The sequence below is a fragment of the Mustela nivalis genome (genome assembly GCF_964662115.1).
Source record: "Mustela nivalis genome assembly, chromosome: 18".
Classification (NCBI taxonomy): domain Eukaryota; kingdom Metazoa; phylum Chordata; class Mammalia; order Carnivora; family Mustelidae; genus Mustela; species Mustela nivalis.
The window spans coordinates 33,071,920-33,094,146 of record NC_139037.1 but is presented as its reverse complement, the minus strand read 5'-3'; the positions used below and the strand labels follow the sequence as shown (position 1 = coordinate 33,094,146).

Here is a 22,227-nt window from a genome sequence, read left to right as displayed (position 1 = left end):
AACTGGGCACTAATACCCCTGGGCCCAAGGGCCTGCCCTAGGCCATCTACTTGCACACTTCTGTAAGTGAGAGAGAAGCTTTTATCAAGCTTAAGTCATTGGTGGGTAAACCTGGGCAACTCTCTTGACCTCTCTGGCTTTAAGCTTCATTTCTATAAAATGCAGATAAAGCCCAGTAAGAAAATGAACACAAATGCATTTTGTAAACTGTAAAACGTGAAAGACTGAATGTTTGTGTCCCCATCCCCCAAATTCCTATGCTGAAATCCTAACCCCCAGGGTGACGGCGTGGGGAGGTAATGTGGTCGTGATGGGATTCGTGTCCTTAGAAGAACACAGGAGAGCTTGCTTCCTCTCTCTTCGGTCTCTCACAGCGAGAAGATGGCCGTCAGCAGACCAGCAGGAGGGCTCTTGCCGGAACTCCAACAGGCCAGCACTCTGATCTGGGACTTCCGGGCTCCAGAACAATGAGAGATACATTTCTGTTCTTTTAAGCCAGCCAGTCTATAGTGTTTTTATTATAGCGGCCAGACCTAAGACAAGGTACTTGTTTACAACATCTGGTGAGAGGCCAATCCATTAAAACCAAGAACTGCCCCACAAATCAATGATCATCTCCAAGCCCTACATATTTGCTTTATTTCCAGCCATTCTGGTGGAGAAATTGGGTCCCTCAGACTTTGCTCTAGGGAATGTGACCTGAATGTTCTCTATTCAAAGGGGACTGTCTTATCAGGAAGTGACTGAGGTCCTCCCCTCACACTCCCAGCCCTCAACCCCATCACCGCCCCTCCCCACCCGGGGGCCACCTCAGCCACTCGCCCCTGCTCTGCTGACTGACTGCCCCACTCCTCTCCTCTCCAGGCTGGGGAGAACAGACAAGACCTGGGAAAGGCTCCCTCCCCTTCAGTAAGAACAGGAGCACAAGTCTGAGTCCCAGGGGTGAAGGCCGGGAGATGGCAGAGGAGGACCCTGGAGGGGGAGATGGGGACACAAGGGGGAAACAGGCAACTGTCCTAAGTCCGGACCAGAGACAAAAAGCAGTCATGAGGCGTTTCTCCAAACACTTTTCCTTCTTTGCTCCTTATTCCCGGGAGGAGACAGAGGTTCAGAGAGGGCTGAGACCTGCCCATGGTCACACAGCCGCCGGAAGTACTTCACGGACCCACCTTAAAACCTTCCTCGGACTTTGGCAGACTGTGGAGAAATGTAAAGCGACACTCATCTGCGGACGGTCCCCAGCTGTGGCCTGGCCCCTAGAGGAGGCTGGACAGAGGTCGGGGTGGAGGGAGGCCATCTTTCTGCGGGTCCGAACTGCTCTCCCCACAGTTGTATCCCTAGATGTGGACACCACGTGCCCCTCCCAGAAACCTGGACGTGGCTCAGTGGAGGGGACACTGTTGGTTTTGTTCACCCAAGAGCCACTCCTCTCTTCTGATACCAGCACCCAGTATGGAGAGCCATCCCTCCTCCCAGGACACACTCTGAGTCCTTGGTCGAGGGTCCCGCCCCCGCCCCTTGGCAGACGGGTGATTATGTAATAATGGTGGCCCAGACAGTCTCCTCCGCTTCCCCTGGAACCTCACAGAGAGGGACACACAGAGCCCCAGCAGGCAGACAGCTTGGGCGTCCGCCTGCACCTCAGGCTCCCTAAGACCTAATTTTCCACTTTTTCCTCCGATCCTGAGAGCTACTCCAGACCCTTCCATAGATGCCTACTTGGTTCAGGTTGGGCAGAGGCAATTGCTGGGGCTCCCAGCCCACATGCCTGCCTGATAACCCAGCCAGGCCCCGGAAGCGAGACTCCTGGAGGTTCGGATGTTCCCAGGGAACACAGGCCACCGGCCCTGGAGCTGCCGCACTGACCTGCCTCCCTTCCTCAGGACCAGGCTGTCCCCGTGAGGACCTCTTCCCAGCCCCAACTCCTCTTCTGTGGGATTTCTAATTAATCGCTTTCATGGGAGTCCTGGATGCAGATCTCCTCCTGGGAACCCAGCCTCCCCATGTGGACTCTCATGGGCCTTATGATGGCTGCCGGCCCACTGAGACCGTGTGAGAGATGACCCACCGGCTAAGAGCCCCTGCTCTCCGGGCGCTGCCGGGGCTCCTGTTACTGGCTGCTCACTCCAGCCTCCTCCGCTGTGGGCGGGCTGCACGGGCACCCCCAGCCCCTTCCCAGCAGGAGACCCCTCCCTGGGCCACATGAGGCTCACTGCTCTTGTCCACCCTTGGGGTGTGCGTTCCAGCAACACCTTCTCAGTGAGGCCCTCCAGGACCCCCAAAAGACAGAGCTCTACCTGGGTGCCCCCAGGTCTGCATGACAGCAGTGTCACCAGGGCAGAGTGGGCATCCGGCCTGGCTGCACTCTGAATCCGAGGTGGGGGAGGGTAGAGATAGCACTGGTCAGCAGGAATGGAGCCAGCCAGGGCGTGGCAGTGGTGGGGACCTTGGGCAGCATGGAGGTAGCAGGAGAGAGAATGAGAAGGATAAGCTGGAGCAGATGGTGGGGGTTCTGAAGGCCAGGTGAGGCCAGGTGAGGACGCAGGAGCTTCTCCTCTGGGGAAATCGGGCATCTGGGGCCAACCTTAAAGATAGCGGAGTCTCGGGTACTTGCAGTCCTGGAGGGTCACCATGATGAGCAGGGTCAGAGTCAGGAGGGAAGGCTGCACCCAGGAGCATAGCAGAGAGGGTAGAGGCAGCTCAGGGGGTCCAGCTGGGGGCAAAAACGCTCCTGGACCTGCCCCTCCGAGTTCCACGTATGCAGAGCGCAGAGTGTAGCGTGGATGTAGTTCCAGCCTGTCTTTCTGAGTCACCTGGCCTCCTGCCCCAAGGAGATGGGGGTAGAGGGAGTGCCTGAGTCACTTCTAGGGGGTGGGTAGGTATTGGCCCTCTGTATCTCTCCCAGAGGAAGTAGCCCTCTGTTTTGTAAGCCAATGGCTAGTATTTTTCATGTGCTTATTGTGTTAGGAAACCTTCACATGGATTAATCCTCACTACAACCCTGGGGAGTAGGGGGTGTTGGGGCTGGAAGTGGGGGCACTGAGGGTAGTGGGTTGTTAAACCCAGGTTTTGCAGGGAAGGACAAGGGGACAGAGAGGCTGAACATCATGTCCATGGTCACATGGGCCGTGAGTGGCAGAGCTATGACTTCTCAGTGGTCTGGCTCTACCAGGCACCTAACCAGGTACCACACCACCAAGCTACTCCGGAACCCCGCCCCGTCCTCCACCTTCTTGAGATCCCATCAACCCCCCCAACCCCACAGTGGCTCCAAAATCCTGACAGCCTCTGTTCCCTTCCAGCAGTGATTTCCATGTCGTCACCCTCCACCCGGGTCCCCTTTCAAAGGTTTCTCCTAGAAGCTTTAAGCAGGAGACACAGCTGGGAATCTGCTCTGCAACCTGCTTGGGACAGCCACACTGGAGCCACCCAGGCCTCCTGCTGCCACCGCCGCCCAAAGGCAGACATTTGGAGCTTCTCAGCTGGCTCCAGCAGAGAATTCGCCGCACCATCACCGACTGCCATCATGCTGTGATTAGTTAATCACTGAGTGCATGGGGCTTTTAATTAACTGCCAGCCCTGCATGGGCGGGCAGCTGTTCCATGAACCACAGCAGCTCACGGCTCCCCCAGTCCGAGTTGATGGAACACTTCAATCACGCAACTGATGCTTGAGTATTTTGATGCTGCAGGGACAGCAGCTGCCACTTCTGCAGCCCTGAGGGGCCAGCTGCAGGAAGGAGAAGAGAAGGTGGCTGTCAGTAGCAGGGTGGGGAGTGCCATCAGGTATGCAAGGGTGAAAGGGGAGGTCTATACAAGATCTGTGAGTGTGCAGGTGTGGCTGTGGTGTCTATCTATACATTAAAAGTAACTCAACTCAAACAAGTGTAAGGAACAAAAATAAACCTATAGGCAGAGAGTAGGAGACTTCAGGCATGGCTGGATCCAGGGGTACACATGACACTACCCGAGCGGATGGAACCTGAACCATCAGAGGAGCAGCGCTGGTGTCCTGGGACAGCCAACTGCATTTGGGAAGCTTATGAGAGGCATGAACAAGATAGCAATGTTGTCACAATGTTCCCTTGCTCCTCTCTGATTCAATTATTCCCTCCTGCTCCTGGGCTTCCAGCTAAATCTGGTCCTATTTCTTAGCTTTATTGCATCTAATTTTAACCATTTGTTCTCCTGTCTCTGTTGACCAGGATTCCCCAATGGCATTAGCGCTATTGACGTTTGGGGTCGAACGATCCTTCATGGCAGGGGCTGTCCTGTGTCCTCTAGGATGTTCAGCTGCATGTCCGGCCTCTGCCTGCTAGATGTCAGTAGCGTCACCTCTGTCACAACCGAAGATTTTGCCGGACGTTGCTAAATGTCCGCGGAGGCAAATGCTGCCCCCATGGGAGCCTCTGCAAGAAATGCTGCGGCCTGAGGAAGGTTACGCCCCGGGTGCGGGTTCGGGGCCTGAGACGCGGTGGGGCTCCAGTGACGAGGGTGGGGGAAGGAGAATGCAGGAAGGGCCTGACGCACGTGGCTCTGCCCACGACCTCTCACGTGTGCCCATCTCAAGGGGGAAGATGCTAACCCTGTCATACCCCATCGTTCATTTACTGAGCAAATCAGAAACCTGAATTTGTTTATGACATGTCCTGATTCCTAAAATACCTACGCAGGCTGAAAAAAAATACACCAGTTTGCAGTTTGCAGCCCCTCCCCGAGTCCTATTCACTGTGAGACTACAGAGGCCAAACAGCAAACCCAAGGTCACACAGCCAAAGGGAGCAGAGCCCGCTGGGCCTCCTACTGGGCGGTGGGCTCCCTGATCAGCAAAGTCGGCCCAACCCCATGATGCTCTGTGCTCTCCATCACCCTTGGAGCCATCCAGCCCTGAGGCCGGAACCCTGGAAAGTCCTGGCAGCCTCCTTGGGGCCCTGCAGAGCAAAGGAAGGACATTCTCAGGACAGAGGAGACTGCAGGGCTCAGAATATGTAAATCACACCCCCCTCCCCAGCACATCCGTCCTGCGGCCTAATTGAGACATTTGTTTGGAGTGTCCTGGAAAACTAGGGCAGATGTGGCATTCGGAGAATGAGAGCCACCCTCCTCGGACACCCTGCCGAGACTGGGGACCAATGGCTGTTCTCTGGAAATGGCACCAGCCACAGGAAAACAGTTTTTGCTAATAAGATTTAAATGGCCATTGAGTATTGAACACCCAGTATCAAAGGTGTTCAATTGTCAGAAAGAAGGGCAAAGTAAAAAAAGACAGCGCACCCATCTCTACGCAACCATGCAGTACCAAGTGGGAAAACCCACTGATTTTACCCACATGTATCCCTACAGCCTGAGCCTATGAGGTTGGAGTGTGTGCAAACCTTTCCTGACATCAGAGGTTTCCTCAACCTGCAGTTCGCCTCAGTGAGTACCACTTGGTGATGGGGGTCGGGGAAGCACGGACCCCACTCTACCCTTAATATCGCCAAGGTTTCATTCCTTTCTCACAACCCAACCCCAGGCCCCACTCTGGCCTCAGGATCCCAGCCTGCTGGCAACAGTGCTCTATCTGATGTTGCCTACAGATTCGCATGGAGCCTTCTGGGTGCTTCTCTGGCTCAGCCTGCCCACTCTCCTCCCCACCTGCCCCCGTTTCTGCTCACATGACTCAGACCCAGCCCACTGGAAGCAGTCAAGAGCTGCTTGTTGAGTGAATGAGCGAATGAATGAATGAGGGAGCTTTCTTTTTTTTTTCCTGTTTAAAGATTTTATTTATTTATCTGACAGAGAGAGTGTGGTTGGGGGGTGTGGGAGGCAGAGGAAGAGAGAGAGAAGTAGGCTCCCCGCAGAGCAGGGGAAGCCCGATACGGGGCTCAATCCCAGGACCCCGAGATCATGACCTGAGCCAAAGGCAGTCACTTAACCAACTGAGCCACCCAGGCACCCAAATGAATGGGCCTTCTAAAGCAGCGAAGCTTTTTGACACTTTTGTTCTCTGGCTCTGAGCTCATTCTCCCCTCCCTGTCCCCATGCCTCCACTCTTAAGACACACAGGTGTTTCCTCCTCCCTGCACACCTGCATGACTGGGCAGCTGCTGCTCCCTCCAGGTGGAATGTGATTCCCCTGCTGTCAGAGACCCAGCTGCACTGCATTCTGGGTGGCATCTTCTCGCCGCCCCCTCCCCATGCCCTCCTACAGCACATTGTTGTGATGTCACCCCTATGCTCTTACCACCCCTCCTATACTAGCTATTTGTATTACATGAAAGATTTGTATCACACGTGAGAGAAAACACAACTGAAGCTCATTCAAGTTCTGAAAAGCTGTTTTGCAGTGAGTCCCTTGTTCTTTGAACGGCATTCCTCTTCACCACAGCTTCCCTCCCTCCTTAGAGCAAAATGACTGCCGCCACTCCGGACCTTACATCCAAACACCCCACCACTCACAAGAGAGGCTTTTTCCTCACATTCCCAGCAGAAGCTCCCAAGTCTATGCCGACTGGACCCCTCTTGCCTCGATCGCTCCAGCCTGGTGAATGCAGGGTTTTGACTGGCCTTACACCAACCTGATCCCTTCTCTAAAACCTCAAGGTGGGAGGCATGAAGGGGGCCGTGGGAGATAAGACCACATGCCTGCTAGGCTTTGCAGGTGTCTCCCCGAGGAAACAATAAGCTCCATGAGGGCAGGGACAGATTCTACTTGATTTCCATGTCCCCCTCCCTCACTGCCCAACACAGCACTAGGCACCAGAGACACGTCCATAAATGTCCCCTGATTTGAATGTCCTCCTGTCCCGTGAGATGATCCTTTGGGTTCTGGGTGTCCTGAGTGTCCTAACCTCCCTCCAGTCTCTTATAACGATAAAGCTGGCTGTACCTGAAAGGAAATGCTAATACATTCACAAGCATAGAGTTCTGGCAACCCAATTTCACTCCAGAATAGGGCTTCTAGAATGTAGACGCTGATTTCTACTACAGGTTTGGGCATGAGAAACCTGATACAGAGGCCCCCATGTATCGTCCATTGACTCACTCACTCATTCGTTCACCTACTCACTTCATTAATGCCTATTTATCATTACCTTCCACCCCTCCCCCACACACAGCCCCCACTCCACGGGGACAAACCATGTGACTGCCCCCACCCATCCCAACCACCCTTGATTGATTACAATTAATTATTTCTTTGGTTCTTAGTGGGGTTGTACCATTCTCTAAAAGGCATTTGGAAAATTTGGAGGATTGTCTTCTATTTTAGTTGTGACCAACCATTAAAATATTGAGGTAGACCCAAAGGGAGACTTTTTTTTTTTAAATTTCTCCCTTGTATTAGTTTGGGGGAAAAAAAAACAAAATTTTATGTTAAGATAGAGGGTCTTACAAAATATATAAAAGGTGTATTAGCAGGGGACTTCTGCCTATGGCTGAGTAGCGAGATAGTAAATTCTCTTCCCCAAAAGCTATTATAAAGCTGGACAAAATTGACCAAAACAACCACATAGCACTCTGGACATTAACCAAAGGCAGACCAAATGCAGTATTTGTTCATGAAAGCTAGAAATTTGGGCAATAACAGAATCTGGCGTTCTTGCCTAAGGCTGCTCTGATTCTCTCCCCCCAGCTCCCAGCAGAGAGCTTCCACTAGTGTGAAGAAGTTTCTCTGCTTTGGTTGAAAGGGGATCTCTGGATCTGGGGCAGTAAGCAAAACCCACTCTTGGCAGCCTCATCGGTTTAAGTGAAAGTCTCCAAGACAGAAAAGCAGGAGAGCCAACAGCTCTACCCAGACTGAGGTTGCCAGTCATGGTTGGGCAAATATATCCCTGGCAAAAGCTACATGCATGCTCTGTGGAAACTAGAGAAGACCCAATCCAGCCATACACTCCTAACCAACCCTGGGGCTGTGCATGGGTGCAAAGATGAGAGAGAATCCAGTAGAAAGTAAACCATAGGAAACATATGAAGATGGTCTGAATTTTTAATGTGCTCCCGCTATCAGCTCTTCTAAAACAGCCCCTCACTTCCTAGGATTCGGGCCCCATGTAATCCTCACTTTGGGTAAGGCCAGCACAGAGTGACCGATTTCTAATAAAGGGAACACAGCAGAGGTGATGAGTGTCACTTCCATGGCTAGGTTATAGAAGAAAGACTTCTGCCTTCCCTTCATGCTCTCTCTGGTTCTTCTCCCTTGCTGCTCTGATGAAGCAAGCTGCTGTGTTGTGAGCTGCCCCATGGAGAGCCACATGTCACAAGAAACTGAAGGTGGCCTTCTGCCAACATCAGCGAAGGACAAATTCAGTTCAATGACCTGCAAGCAATCACGTCCTGCCAACAACCAGTTCAGGAACTTAGAAGTAGATCTCCCCCAGTCAAGGCTTCAGATGACTGCAACCTGGCCAACACCCTCATTTGAGCCTGAGTGAGAGGACCCAGCTAAGGTACTCAGAATCCTGACCCACAGAAACTGTGCAAAAATAAATGTTTTTGTCTGAAGCCACTAAACTTTGGGATGATTTGTTATGTAGCAATTGGATGACTGACAGAGCTCCCCTCTCTACACATAGACTCCTCAGCAGAGGGCAGACTGTTTACTGACTTGAGGTATCTGAGCACAATCTCTGTCCATTCAGATATGCAGACAAGGAAACAACACTTAGGAAGCCAGACTTACATATAAAAACAAAAATACAAAAAATTTAACTGGAAATTTCAGTGGCTTCCCACCATAAGGAAGACAAGAGTCCCAGACTGGAATTGTCTGATTCACAGACCCTGGATAAGTTATTCAATAAATAAACACATTAAAAAAAAAACAGCAACAATAAATCTGGCAGGAATCAGAATCCAAAGTTGTTACAATATTTTTTAATGTCCAGTTTTCAACAAACAAATTACATGATATGCAAAGACACAGGAAAGTCTAACATACTCAGGAAAACATCTTTCAATGGACACTGTCTCTGAGCATTCCTAGATTGTGGATTTAGCAAAAACCTCAAATAGCTAGTAAAATATGGCCAAAGAACTAACATAAATGATGTTTAAAATGTTAAATGAAAGTATGACAACAATGAACCAACAGAAATTCTAAATAAAGAGACAGAAATTATGTTTTTAAAGGGAAATTCTGGGGTTAAAAAATACAATTGAAATGAAAATCGTCCTGTAAAGATTCAATGGAAGATTATATAAGACTGAGGAAAATTAGTGAACTTGGAGAAAGGTTGATAGAAAGTATCCAACTAAGAACAGGGGAAAAAGTGATTGAAGAAAAATGAATAAAACCTCAGAGCCCAGTGTGGCGCAGTCAGTTGAGTGTCCTACTCTTGGTTTCAGCTCAGGTCGTGATCTCAGGGTCATGAGATGAAGCCCCAAGTTGGGGTCCGTGCTCAGTGGAGAGTCTGTTTGAAGATTCTCTCTGCTTCTTCCCCAACTGATGCTCACACACTCTCTCTCAAGTTAATTTTAAAAGTACATCTTAAAAAAAAAAAAAAAAAAGACAGGGCATCTGGGTGTCTCAGTGGGTTAAAGCCTCTGCCTTTGGCTCGGGTCATGATCCCAGGGTCCTAGAATCAAGCCTGGCATCGGGCTCTCTGCTCAGCCGGGAGCCTGCTCCCCTTTCTCTCTCTCTGCCTGCCTCTCTGCCTACTTGTGATCTCTGTCTGTCAAATAAATAAATAAAATCTTAAAAAAAAAAAAAGGCAACTTTCGAGTCCAGTGGGACAACATTAAACATATCAATAGATGTGTAATGAGGGTACCAGAAATCAAAAGACAAAGGAATAGAAAAAAAAATGGAAAAAACAATAGCCAAGATATTCCAGGATCTGGTGGAAAACATTAAATACATATCTCAAAAGTTCAACAAGCTTCAAGGAGAATCAATACAAAGAGATCCACACCCAGACACACCATAGGAAGCATTTTTTAAAATATATTATTTATTTATTTTGAGAGAGAGGGGGGCATGAGGAGAGGGGAGGGGCAGAGGGAGAAGCAGACTCCCCACTGAGCAGGGAGCCTGATGTGGGACTCAATCCCAGGACCCTGGGATCACGACCTGAGCCAAAGGCAGATACTTAACTGACTGAGCCACCCAGGCGCCCCACAATAAATGTTTAAAAGACAACAATGAGGAAAAAGTCAGCAAAAGAAAAATGACTCATATGTGCAGGGGAGCAACAATAAGATTAACAGCTGACTTCCCATACAGAACAAGAGAGAGCAGAAGGCAGTGAAATGGCACAGACAAAATGCTGGGGTGACGGGGGGACTGGGAATCAAGAATTCTACAATCCAGCAAATCTTTCACCAGAAATGAAGGTAAAATAAAGACATTTCCACATACATGAAGACTAGTAGAATTCATTGCTAAAAGCCCACAAATATATTTGTAAAAACAAATGGAGCCAGATGTACTACATGTACATAACTCCATTTATATACAACTCTAGCAGATGAAACAGACCATGAAATTAGAAGTCAGGATAGTATTTACCCTTGGAGGGAGACTGTGACCGGCAGGAGCCATAAAGGAGGAATGCTGGGGAAACTGGTTACAACAGGTGTCTTCATTGGTGATTCTGGCATATTTCTATATAGATACTTTCCTTCTGTAAGAGTCTACTGAAACAAAAAAGGAAGCTTGATCATACCACTTCTTCCCCTCTTTTTGAATCCCTTTATTGTTTTCCACTTCTTTCCCGATTTGAGCAAACCTATCACTTCTACAGTCCTGTCTTGTCTGGTCTTTGACCACCTTGCCAGCATCATTTCTCTAGACTTGATACTCTACTCTGATACTGATACTCTAGACTTCGCCCTTTTGTTAATCCTCAAGTCTCCTGTGCTTTCATCCTGCCACAGCGCCTTTGCACATGCTCACCCCTCTGGTCCAGAACCCCCCTGAGACCGCCTTACCCTTTAGCTCCAAGCTTGAGGCATGACTCACCCATCACCAATTCAAATCTAGTTCTTTTGTTTTGTCTACTATACAGAATTGCCTTTCTTTCCTTCAGAGCACTCATTTTCACTTGTGGATTCATAGACTAATTTGACTGCTGCTTTATCTTTCCCATTGGTCCATATGTTTTAGGAGGTCTGGCTAGGTTATTTTGCAGGGTGTCCCCAGGCCCATGCCTGGTACACAGTAGGTATCTGATAGCTATCTGCTCCATGAACATAAAAGTTATTGCGGCTATAAAAACTTTATTCTAATTAGAGTACATTGTAGAAGGCCTGGATAGCAAACTAAAGGAATTTAGATTTTTTTATAGGCTGTAGGGAGCCAGTGAAGTTTCTTGAGAAAGGGAGATATGTGACCTCTGCTTAGGAGCTCTGTGGAAGTGGAGGTGGAGAGGCCATGAGGGAGGTCATGGAGGGGTCCCAACAAGGGACTCCAGAGGGGCAGCAGCCGTGTGGGGAAGCCGATGTTGGGCCCCACTCTGCCCCCACAGGCCAGCCTGACAGTGACCTCACAATCACCCTGCAGACCTCCCACTCTTGGGAGGCCAACATCCCAGCTGTCAGCCTACCTCTGCCTCTTCCATCCACCTCCTAAAGACCACACCCTGCCAACCAAGGTGCTCCAGGCCAGCTACCAGAAACAGAGGGATCAACAAAGCGAGAGTGAGCCACCTTCCTGAACCCAGCACACAGCCAGGACTCCTAAATGATGGAGAAATCAGAGCACCTAAAGAGTGCAATGCCCACAGAGAGGAAGTCCGCATGGAGAACGATAGAGGAGAGGCGGATGTCAGACCTCACGCGGGTGCTGGAGTGGCTGGAGCGGAGGAAGGGGAAGAAAAAGCAAATGTATGATCTCCAGGTATGGACTGTCCCAGCAAAGCTGCAAGGCAGCTAAACTCAAGGCTATTCCAATAGGGGAGAGATTGACCTTGACTCCCAGAAAACAGAAGGCAGGAGGAGCTTTAAGCAAGGGAGTGAACTAGTAGAAAAATCCTGGGAGGAGAGGGGAGAAGTTGTCCATGTGGTTAGGTCATCTGTGTTGGCCAATTGTCGCCCAAGTTACTAGACTCCTACCTTCCCATAGAGACTGGGAGGATGAGGTGCTCTCTTTCCTGATGATTACATTTCATCTTTTTTTTTTTTAAACGTTTTATTTATTTATTTGACAGAGAGAGAGAGGGAGAGAGCAAGAGAGCACAAGCAGGGGGAGCTGCAGAGGGAGAGGGAGAAACAGATTCTCTGCTAAGCAGAGAGCCCAATCTGGGGCTCAATCTCAGGACCCCAAGATCATGACCTGAGCTGAAGACAGATGCTCAACTAACTGAGCCACCCAGGCACCCCCCGTTTCTTCTTTTTTAAAAATATTTTACTTATTTATATGAAAGAGAAAGAGCAGGAACAGGGGAAAAGGGAAAGGGAGCGGGAGAATCAGACTCCCCACTGAGCAGAGAGCACAACATGGGGCTTGATCCAAGGACCCCCAAGATCATGACTTGAGTGGAAGGCAGATGCTTAACCCTTAACCAACTGAGCCATCCAGGTGTCCTCTGATGATTACATTTCAAAGGGATGGCTTCCAGGTTCTTGAGAAGAACATTCCTGGATTATAAAGCTGGCAAGAGGCTAGGAAAAGACTTATATCTCAAAGGGGCAGAAAAAGAACTTACAAGTGCCAGGGTTTTTTTTTTTCCCAATTTATTTATTTTCAGAAAAACAGTATTCATTATTTTTTCACCACACCCAGTGCTCCATGCAATCTGTGCCCTCTATAATAACCACCACCTGGTACTCCAACCTCCCACTCCCCTACCACTTCAAACCCCTCAGATTGTTTTTCAGAGTCCATAGTCTCTCGTGATTCACCTCCCCTTCCAATTTACCCCAACTCCAGTTTTTAAAGGAAGAGAGCAGTCATGGGCCTAGAGACAGGAAGGAACCTATCAGGAGTTTAATCAAGGTGAAGGGAGCATTAAGGCTCTCTTGGTCAGTGTTCCAGAAGAGTTTAGGGCCAATGGCTTCTAAGATCTGGGTGGTGGCAGAATGGGTCCTCCCCACTGTCCCCAGACACTTTCGTCCTGATGATGGCTCCAGGGTCAAAGGGCATTCAGTCTCCACTGACACTATCCCACTGGGACTCCCACTAACAAACCTCTTTTCTACTCTGTATCACAACTAGCTCTCATCCACAGGTCTTAATCCTTTGGGGCTGCTATAATAGAATACCATAGATTGGGTGGCTTATGAACAGCAGAAATTAACTTCTCCCAGTTTTAGAGGCTGAGAAGCCCAAGGTCAAGGTGCTGGCAGATTTGGTGTCTGATGAGGGCCCAACTCCTTCTTCACAGATGGCCACTTTCTTGCTGTGTCCTCACAGGAAGGAAGAGAGGGAAAACCTCTCTGTGGTCTCTTTTATAAGATCACTAATCCCATTCTAGAAGGTTCCACCCTCATGATCTAATTACCTCCCGAAGGCTCCCTTCCTAATGCCATCATGTGGCAAGTTAGACTTTCACCATAGGAATTGGGGTGGGGGGAGGTCACAGAGATTCAGTCTATAGCGCTGCCCTTCTCTCTCCACAAACTATGGCAATGAGTTTTGCATCAGTTTCCCCCAGAAATCCCCCAGGTCCATCATCTATTGGAAAATCAAGCTGTGTTCTTAGAAAGTGGTCTCCTCTGTAGAAGATGCTGCCTGATCTTGAATCCCCCAACCCCCAGAAAAATAGGGGTGGAAAATGGCATTACTAATGACAGTGCTAACGTTTATTTAGCATTTCCTGTGTGCCAGGCCCTGAGCTCAGCATCACACGTGCGTTATCTTGCCAACTGCTCCCCGCAGGGCTACCAGGGAGACACAATTCTTACCCGCCCCAGCTCACGGGAGGTAATAAAGAAGCTGAGTGAGGGCCAGAGAAGACATGTGCCTGTGTTTAGTGAATTAATGAAGGGCCAAGCCAGGACTCCAAGTCAGATTTACCCTGTTCTCAAGCTCATGGGCTTTGTCAGGTCAACTCCCCATAGTCACTTCCACTTTCTCGGCTCCAATCACTGTGGTGCCCCCGCCTCTTTCCAAAACTTCCCTTCTTCTGTGTATATGCTTACTTACTTATTTATACTTATTTATTCTTATTTATATTCAGAAAGATCTGAGTGCCTGTTCCATCAAACTTACTAAATCACATCCTGATAAACATATTTTACATTCAGGTGCTAATGATTTATGGATAGGCTACCTCCTGCCCCCATTTCAACTGCTGGGTCACTCAGACCTCAGTATCACTCACAGAAATGTATATCCACTTCTATGATTAACAGGCATCTCTTCTCATGAAAATCATATTCTAATAATGTTTTCACGGCCTTACCTTTAATGAGGCATTTACTGGAAATAATTTTGGATTCAGGAAATTTAAAATTTTCCATTTTAAATTGAAAATACAATGAAGGGGCACCTGGGTGGCTCAGTCAGTTAAGCATCTGCCTTGGGCTCAGGGTCCTGGGATCAAGCCGGGCATCCCTGCTCAGCAGGAGGTCTGCTTCTCCCTCCCACTTCTGTAGTCTTGTGCTCTCTCTCCCTCTCTCAAAAAAAGTAAATTTTTAAAATCTTTTTAAAAAATAGAAAATACAGTGCAATCTTCAAGCTTCCTTATCCTTCCCAGAGGCACCTGGATTTTGAAAGAAGCTCTTGTGATTGCAGGAAATGTCTCAGACAGCACAGGTTGGGGGGGGGGGTGGTCCTTTAATGTAGACAGTTGGAGAGGTGCTGTCTGTGGCCTCCTCTTCCTTCTCCTGGCGTCTGCCCAGCGATCCATTAATTTCTCAGAATAACCCTAGGAGATAGACCCTCCTCTTCCCTCCATCTCTGGAGGAGGAAACCAAGCCACAGTTGCTCAGCCACCAAGCAAGGGAGCAGGATCCCCACCAAGCATCTGACCTGGAGACCAATCCCAGCCGCCGTGTCTCCACAACCACCACAAGTGGAGACCCAGTCCATTCAGCTTTCCTTGAGGAGCTTGGGCATCCCCAACCCTCATAGATGGGACTGGAGGTCCGTCTGCGGGCCCCTCCCCGCTGGACCCTGGAACTCCCTAATGAATGCGTCCTCCCTGCTACCTGGTGGGAGTAGAAGGCCAGGCAGGCACACAAGAAAGTCCACATATGCCCCGAGGAGCCCCGGAGAAAAGAGAGAGGCAGGATGAATTGTGATGATAGACAGGATGGGGAGGGCTTGGGAGAGGAGGGAGCCCTGGGAACAGAGGGAGGGTCCTGGCTGGACTCTGAGACACGGGGGCCTTCCTGTGGTTTCAGAGTGGAGGCCTCGGCAGGGAACTCACAGCTGCACGGGCCGTTTGGGGGGCCAGAAGGAATCCCTACCAGGTTGGGGAGAGGGGCCCTTGTGTAGAGGGTAATAGGGAGCTAGGGGTGGGTTCTGAGGTTGGGAGGGACAGTCAGACCTCAAGTTTTTAAGGTTGTTCCAGGAGCAGTGTGACATTACACCAGGGGTGTGTCTGGAAGCAGAAGGACAATTGTGGGAATGGGGACAGAAGTTGCCACCATGGAGGCCAAATCTGGAGGTGGGAGGGGGCAGCCCGCTCACCAGCGTGCCGTCCCTCTGTGGGGCCAGAGGGTGGCCTCTGCCCACCAGACAATCACAGGGCAATCCTCTCTGTCTTCAAGCAGAAACCCAAGGGGGTAACTTCCCCTAAAACAAATGGGAAGGAAGGAAGGAAAGACCTAAACATCCTGAAACAGCAGAAAGGGAACCGCCAGGTGGCCTTTGCCAAGCAGGTACCACAGGTTTCCCACGCGGAGAGGGGTCCCCGCTCTGCTTCTGCACAGAGCCTGGTTGCTTTTATTTATTTATTTTTTTATTTTTTTAATTTAAGGCTCTAAAACCCACCCCTGCCCCACACGAACCCCCAAATGAATCACCTGTCCCTTTCACCCCTCCAGCCCTCAGGCCTCACACGGCCCCACCTGATGGAGGCCACCCATCCTGTGGTAGAGGGTCTTTCTTCCCAGGTGCCAGTCTTCCTCCTCTCACCAGGCACTGCCCCGCCATGAGAACCCCCGGGGCCTCCCTGTCCCCTGAGGGCTACGGCTTCCGGGACCCCTCGTGACCTCCCTCTGAGACAGATGGGACCAAAAGTGAGGAGTGGGTGAGCAGACACCAACCTGCCCTCCCTGCCCCCCCCCCTCACCGGCCCCAGGGCCTAGAGCTGCCTCTCCTTTGGCCCCTTTGCCTGCCTTCCAGCAAACCCTTGAAATCACTCATTTTGGGGGTGGAGGAGGCCATGCCGAGATCTGTTCTTCATGGTTTAACTTCTTTCCCACACCCCTCCAAGTCCCGAAGGCAAAGCACCAAGAAAGACGGGGACCCCACCGTGCACGGAAAGATCTATGGCAGCGTGGACCCAAAGGGAAAACGCCTTAGCATAATTCCCAGCAGCTACACCAGGGATGGCCCCAGGAAATCCGGTAAGGGGCGCATCTTGGTCCTGGGGTGCCAGGTCGTCCTTCCTTAATCGCCCGCCTCTCAGAGGGACAGGACGCTCATAGCGTTCCCAGAGCAGCAGCACCCACGTCAGCCCCGCAGCCGTGGACCTTGGTGGAGCCCCACGTGACTCTTCAGGGCTCTCAGCACAAGCTGGGTGCGACCCGGATGGCAAACAGGTGGATCTCTAGGCACCGCCCACACTGGGGCGGGGGCGGGTTTCTTCTCAGGTGCAGCAGCGCGTGCTCCCCAACCCCGTTCCTAAAGCCTGTCAACCATGTGAGCTCCAAGTTGTCTAATTAGGTACTTTGACAACGTCAGAGTAGCAAACGAGGTACCACACCGGCTGGCCGGAAACCTGACAGGTGTGGCTCACACCCAAGAAGAGGTACACTTGGGTTATGCCCCATCTTCAGTTCCCAGGGCTGCCCAGGGTTCAAACCTTGGCTGCACCACTCTGTAGTGAACTCAGAGTTGTGTGATCCGGGGCAGGTCAGCTGCTCCATCACCGGGGCTTGGTTTTCACATCTTTAAAATGGGACAAGAGCATGACTTGCCTCCCAGTCCAGTTTCGTGAAAGGAGGCATATAAAGCATGCACCCCAATACAGACTAGGTACTCCATAAATGGTGGCAAATAACTGTTTCGAAGGGGGAAAAAATGCTGAAATGCTCAGGTGGGCTGGACCATGGTGTTGGAAAAACAGTTGCTTTTATTGTGCCTGGCTTCTTGGAAAGGAGGTGTGTGGTTGGAGAGAGATGGAAGGGGTTCCAGTTAGCCCAAAGGAGGAATGGGCAGAAGCTTTCCAGCAGGAGCTGCCAGGTCTCCTGCACCAAAGTGTTCCCATTGTGCCCAGCAAAACGTCCTTCCTCCCCTTCTTGTTTAATACACGCAAGCCCTTGAAACCAGACTGTGCTCCCTTGCCTGTCAGATTTAAATAGGATTGGCTCTAAATGCCGTGTAGGATCCTGGACTGAATCCTAGAACAACCCTTCAGTGGGGAAACTGGAGAAATCCAAAAAAGCTTTTATGTGCCCATGTTAATTTCTGAGTTTTGATGAATGTGCCCGGCTGGTGTAAGATGAAACTTACCCCTCAGGGAATTTACCCATTGAGGGAAACTGAGCAAGCAGTGCCCAGGAGCTCTCTATACCATCTTGCCGACCCTTCAGCAAATCTAAAACTACTCCAAAATAAAAAGTTTATAGATAGATATAGATGTGGATACAGACACAGGTATAGATAGATAGATTGACTGACATATGACTTATGGGAGACCCTACATCTTTCCCAAATTTTCTGTGATTCCCTGTGCGCGTCTGGCTCTGAAGTCCAAGTTCCGCTGAACCCCTGAGCATCTGTGGATCTCGATTCTAGTGGTCGCTCCCTGATCCCTGCCACTGCACACAGACACAGAACACAGCTCCGTTTCTTTCATTTGCCCCCAAGCCTCTCACATGAAGCCTTTATGTGTAAACAGACTTCACTGAAGGTTTGGGGCAATGAAGGGAAAGAACTTTGTGGCAGGATTCTACAGAAAACAAAAAAACGGAATTATGAAACTCCCTTAAGCGTTCTCCCAAATCTTTTGTCCCCTGCCACCAGAAGATGGTCCCTGAATGTATTTGCCTACAGGGGGTCCCCTCCAGCTGTTTTGCTCACCCCTGCACTGGCAGGAGAGTGAGCCCAGCCACCACCCAGGTCCCACGGCTTAAGGAGGTGCTCACTCTCCGGTTCTGACTCTGCACCTGCATGAGCCCGAGAGTGAACACCTGCTTAAATTTTGTCCCTCCCGCCTTGGCTGGTCTCACCCTGGTCCTGGGCCTGCCTAGCTCCCCCTTCTTCCTCTCTCTTTCCTCTCCCCTCTCCTCTATCCTCTGCTGTCCTCACCCCCACAGTTCCCACTGGCTTGTTACCTGAAAGGGTGACTCACTTTCCTTTGTTTCCCTGTCTTAGTCCACACTCAAAAGGAATCTATCAAGATACTTTCCTAAACAAAGGCTATCCCTTCCCTAAGAGAAACTCACATATCAGCTGACTAAATAATCCTTTTCAAGATACTGCACAAAAATGCCAGCAGGACAGGTGGAACAGTTCTTTGGTTCTCTGCATTGCCTGCTTGCCCCCCAAGACAAAAGCACCCTGTTCAAAGAGGGGACATTTTTCCTACCTGATGCAATACAATAAATGGCCACTGGGGGGCAGCAGGTGCTCAGAGGCTCCCAGGAACCACGAGGGCATCCAAGTGTGGCCTCCAGGAACTGGGTCAGGGCTGAGTCTGAGCAGGGCAAAGAAGCTTCCTGTGCAGGCCAGCAAGAGGCCTACCATGAGTGGGCAGGATCTGGTTTTGGAGTCAAGTTCCAGACAAAGCAGCTCCTGGGAAGGGCATGGGGCCAGTTACGGGCTGGGGCAGGAGTCCAAGTGGAGATACACAGGGATCGAGGAAGGGTATTCTAGAGCAGGACTTCTGGTTCTGGCCTCCCCAGCCCCACTCAGTATCCTGAATCATCGCTGTCCTGGTTTCCCTAGCAGCAGAGTGAGCTCTTTGCTCTCCTGACATTACATTTCTGTGATCCAGGGAGCAAGGGTCTGCGGAATGACCATGATCAGACACAACACTGCATGTGACCACTGGGTCTGTACAGAAACAACAGCTTCCACTCACCCACATTTGTAATATTGTGGTGGCCACGGGATCAAAATCTCTGAAACACGGTGTGCCCCGCCGCCCCCCAACCCCCCGAGGGATAGATCACTGTCTCTAGCTCCAGAGCCCCAAAGCCAATAGAAAAGAGCAGTGACTGTCCAATGCGGACCACAGTGCTTTTCAGAGCTGATTATTTCATATTGTCCCCCTCCTCATTTTCACAGAAGCCCCCATTCGCTCCTCTCACCAGCTGAAATGCCGCATCCATCCTGCCTCTGACCACCACCGTGCCATCAGCCTCTGCCCCACCACGCTGTGCACCATGGGCCACTCCCCTCTGCCCACCACCTCCCCTCCCTTTTATTCCTGGAGGACAGCCTTTTCCGTTTCCCTTTCCTTTTTCACCGTTCCCCCGGCCCCTGTCGGAGGGCCACCAAAAGTTACTTCTGAATCTGTAAAAGGTCACTCCAGCTTTGGGCCAGTAAAAGATCCTGGGAAAGCAACTGGAACATGTTTCCAAAGTAAATCTTGGCAGAGTCTGAGCCGCTAGACTAGAAGGGGGCATTCTTTTGACTTTCTCTCCCCTGGCACCTATGCCCAGAGCTTTCTGTAGGTGCCAGTGCAGAAAGACATCCTTAATGTGGAGGTCTGGAGAGCGATGATAACCCTCTGTTTCCATGAGTACAGACTAAGCCCCGGGAGACCCAAACACAGCCCTCTAGAAATCAAACTTGCTTGTTCAGCCACAGACTCAGGAATATGTGTCATTTTTGCCCAGATGAGAGCCTTTTTCTGGGCACCAGCAACCTAGGTTCACATTTTCTTGGACCCCCCAACTACTTAGCCCTGGTGTCTTGGGCACATGACTTAATGCCTCCGATCCTCAGCTTTCTCATTTTGTTAAATGGGCAGGATATGCTTGTGAGACTCTAGTGCCCCCCCCCACCCCCCGGAAAGCTCCTTGAACACTGCTGGACACCTAAGTCACTCAGTAACTCTAAGTTCACGTGTTTAATTATCATTACCATTTATATGACTACTCTTCTTTCCTACATGAGACCTACCATAACCCAGACAATGCTCAGATATCTCAGAAAAGGCTATGGTTCTTTCTCCAAGGGACTTCCCATTTGTGTTAATGAGGACACACAGCTCATGATTCTTCTGGAACAGAACACCAGTTTCCACTATGCATAAATAGGGACTCCTCTGGCCCCCCGGCCGGGGTCCTGTCAATCCAGAATGCCAGACTGGGGCCAGAGAGTCCCAATTCAGCCCCTAATTCATATGAGACCTTGGGCAAATCACAGCGTCTTCCCAGTAGGCTGTTCCTCCATTTACATAACTGTGGGGGATCTAGACTCATTCCCCCCAGACATATCCCAGTAAAATTCCTGAACTTTATGGATGAAATCTTGCAGGCTTTACCGGAAGAATGCTTTACTTACAAAGGGGGAAAAATGCTCTAGGTGAGAGCAGAGGCACCAGACTAGTTAAACTAGTTTAAACTAATTAGTTTCAACTAATTGGTTTAAAAATCAGCATCTAGACAGACTGAAAATCAGGTTTAAGAGGGGAGAGTCAAGATGGTGGAGGAGTAGCAGACTGAGATGACATTAGGTAGCAGGAGATCAGCTAGATAGTTATCAAACCATTCCGAACACCTACAAACCCAACAGGAGATGGAAGAGAAGAAGAGCAGCAATTCTAGAAACAGAAAATTGACACTTTCTGAAAGGTAGGAAGTATGGAGAAGTGAATCCAAAGAGACAGGAAGATAGACAGTGGGGGGAGGTGCCGGCTCCCGGCAAGCAGCAGAGCAACAGAGCACAAAATCCGAACTTTTAGAAGTCTGCTCCACCTAGGGACATCGCTCCAGAGGCCAAGCGGGGGTGGAGCCCACACAGGAACAGTGTAGTCTCAGGTCCCACAGGGTCACAGAAGGATCAGGGGTGTCTGAGTGTAACAGAGCCTGCAGGTATTAGAGCGGGGAAGCTGGCTACAGAGATGGAGTGGAGGAGTGAGCTCTCAACTCGGGGTTACCTTAAACTATGATCTGTAGCACAGTCGGGCCAGTGCTCTTTGAGCAAGAACCCCACAAGTGGCAGATCCAGGGAGACTCACCTTCCTCCTCTGGAGGCAAGAATCTGCCTTGGGTTTGGAGACTTCAAGCAGGGTTTGGGTCATGTGCCAGAGACAGAAACACTTGGTCACAAGCCGGGTGAGCTTGGAGCACAGCTGGAGACCAGGGAAATGGGAGGAATTGAGTGCTTTTCTCCAAGGGTGCACTGAGGAATGGGGTCCCAAACTCTCAGCTCCTCCAGCCTGGAGACTGGGAAGCTGCCATTTTCATTCCCGTCCTCCAGAGCTCAATGGAAGAGCTCAATGGAAAGTTCAGGGAACAAAAGCTCCAGAGAGGGAACCTGAGCAGATGAGAGCCTGGTCCCTGGCAAGAGCAGTGCAATTCCACCTCGGGCAAAGACACTTGAGAATCACTACAACAGACCCATCCCCCAGAAGATCAGCAAGATCCAGCCAAGACCAAGCTCACTGATCAAAGAGAACACTGAACTTCAGAGCTAAGGGAAAGCAACGCATAGAATTCATGGCTTTTTTCCAATGATCCTTTAGTCTTTCAAAGTTAACTTTTTTAAATTTTATTTTTTTCTTATTCTAATTTTTTAAACTTTTCCTCTTTCCTCTTTTAATGTTTTTTAACTACTTTATCTTAACAATACCTTTCTTTTAAAAAAATCTTTTTAAAACGTCATTATTATAGTCACATTTTATCTTTAATTGTATCTAACTTTATTTTTTATATACATATAGGGTTTTTTCCTCTAAAAAGTTTTAGGATACAATTTCTTCTAATAGATCAAAATATACCCTAAATCTAGCACAGGGCTTTGTTCTAGTCTCCAGCCTGAGCAAATTCTCTCCACTTTCTTTTTCTTTCTTTTTCCAACCAACTTATCTTATCCATTCCTTTTTTAGAATTTTTAAAAATTTTTCATCTTTACAGTCATATTCCATCCCTTCATTGTGTTTACCCTTATTTTTGTATATATATGTTTTTCTTTCTTTAAAAATTTGGGAGGTAGTTTCTTCTAACAGACCAAAATACACC

At 49.8% G+C, this 22,227-nt stretch overlaps 1 protein-coding gene across 3 annotated transcripts in view; it reads left to right on the top strand.

The window, feature by feature from the left end:
- LOC309853404 (uncharacterized protein C16orf78) overlaps window positions 1-22,227 on the top strand; it is a 64,375-nt gene that overhangs the window by 28,456 nt on the left and 13,692 nt on the right. The window contains exons 1-4 of one of the 3 annotated variants that reach the window (XM_082711346.1): window positions 10,285-10,314; window positions 11,483-11,818; window positions 15,637-15,747; window positions 16,305-16,437. In XM_082711346.1, coding sequence (XP_082567472.1) covers window positions 11,663-11,818; window positions 15,637-15,747; window positions 16,305-16,437 — 400 coding nt within the window. In that variant the 5' untranslated portion in view covers window positions 10,285-10,314; window positions 11,483-11,662. Of the gene's footprint in view, window positions 1-5,343; window positions 5,419-8,196; window positions 8,430-10,284; window positions 10,315-11,447; window positions 11,819-15,636; window positions 15,748-16,304; window positions 16,438-22,227 lie in introns of those variants that run through there. The other 2 variants (XM_082711347.1, XR_014305658.1) reach the window with 2 other exon arrangements.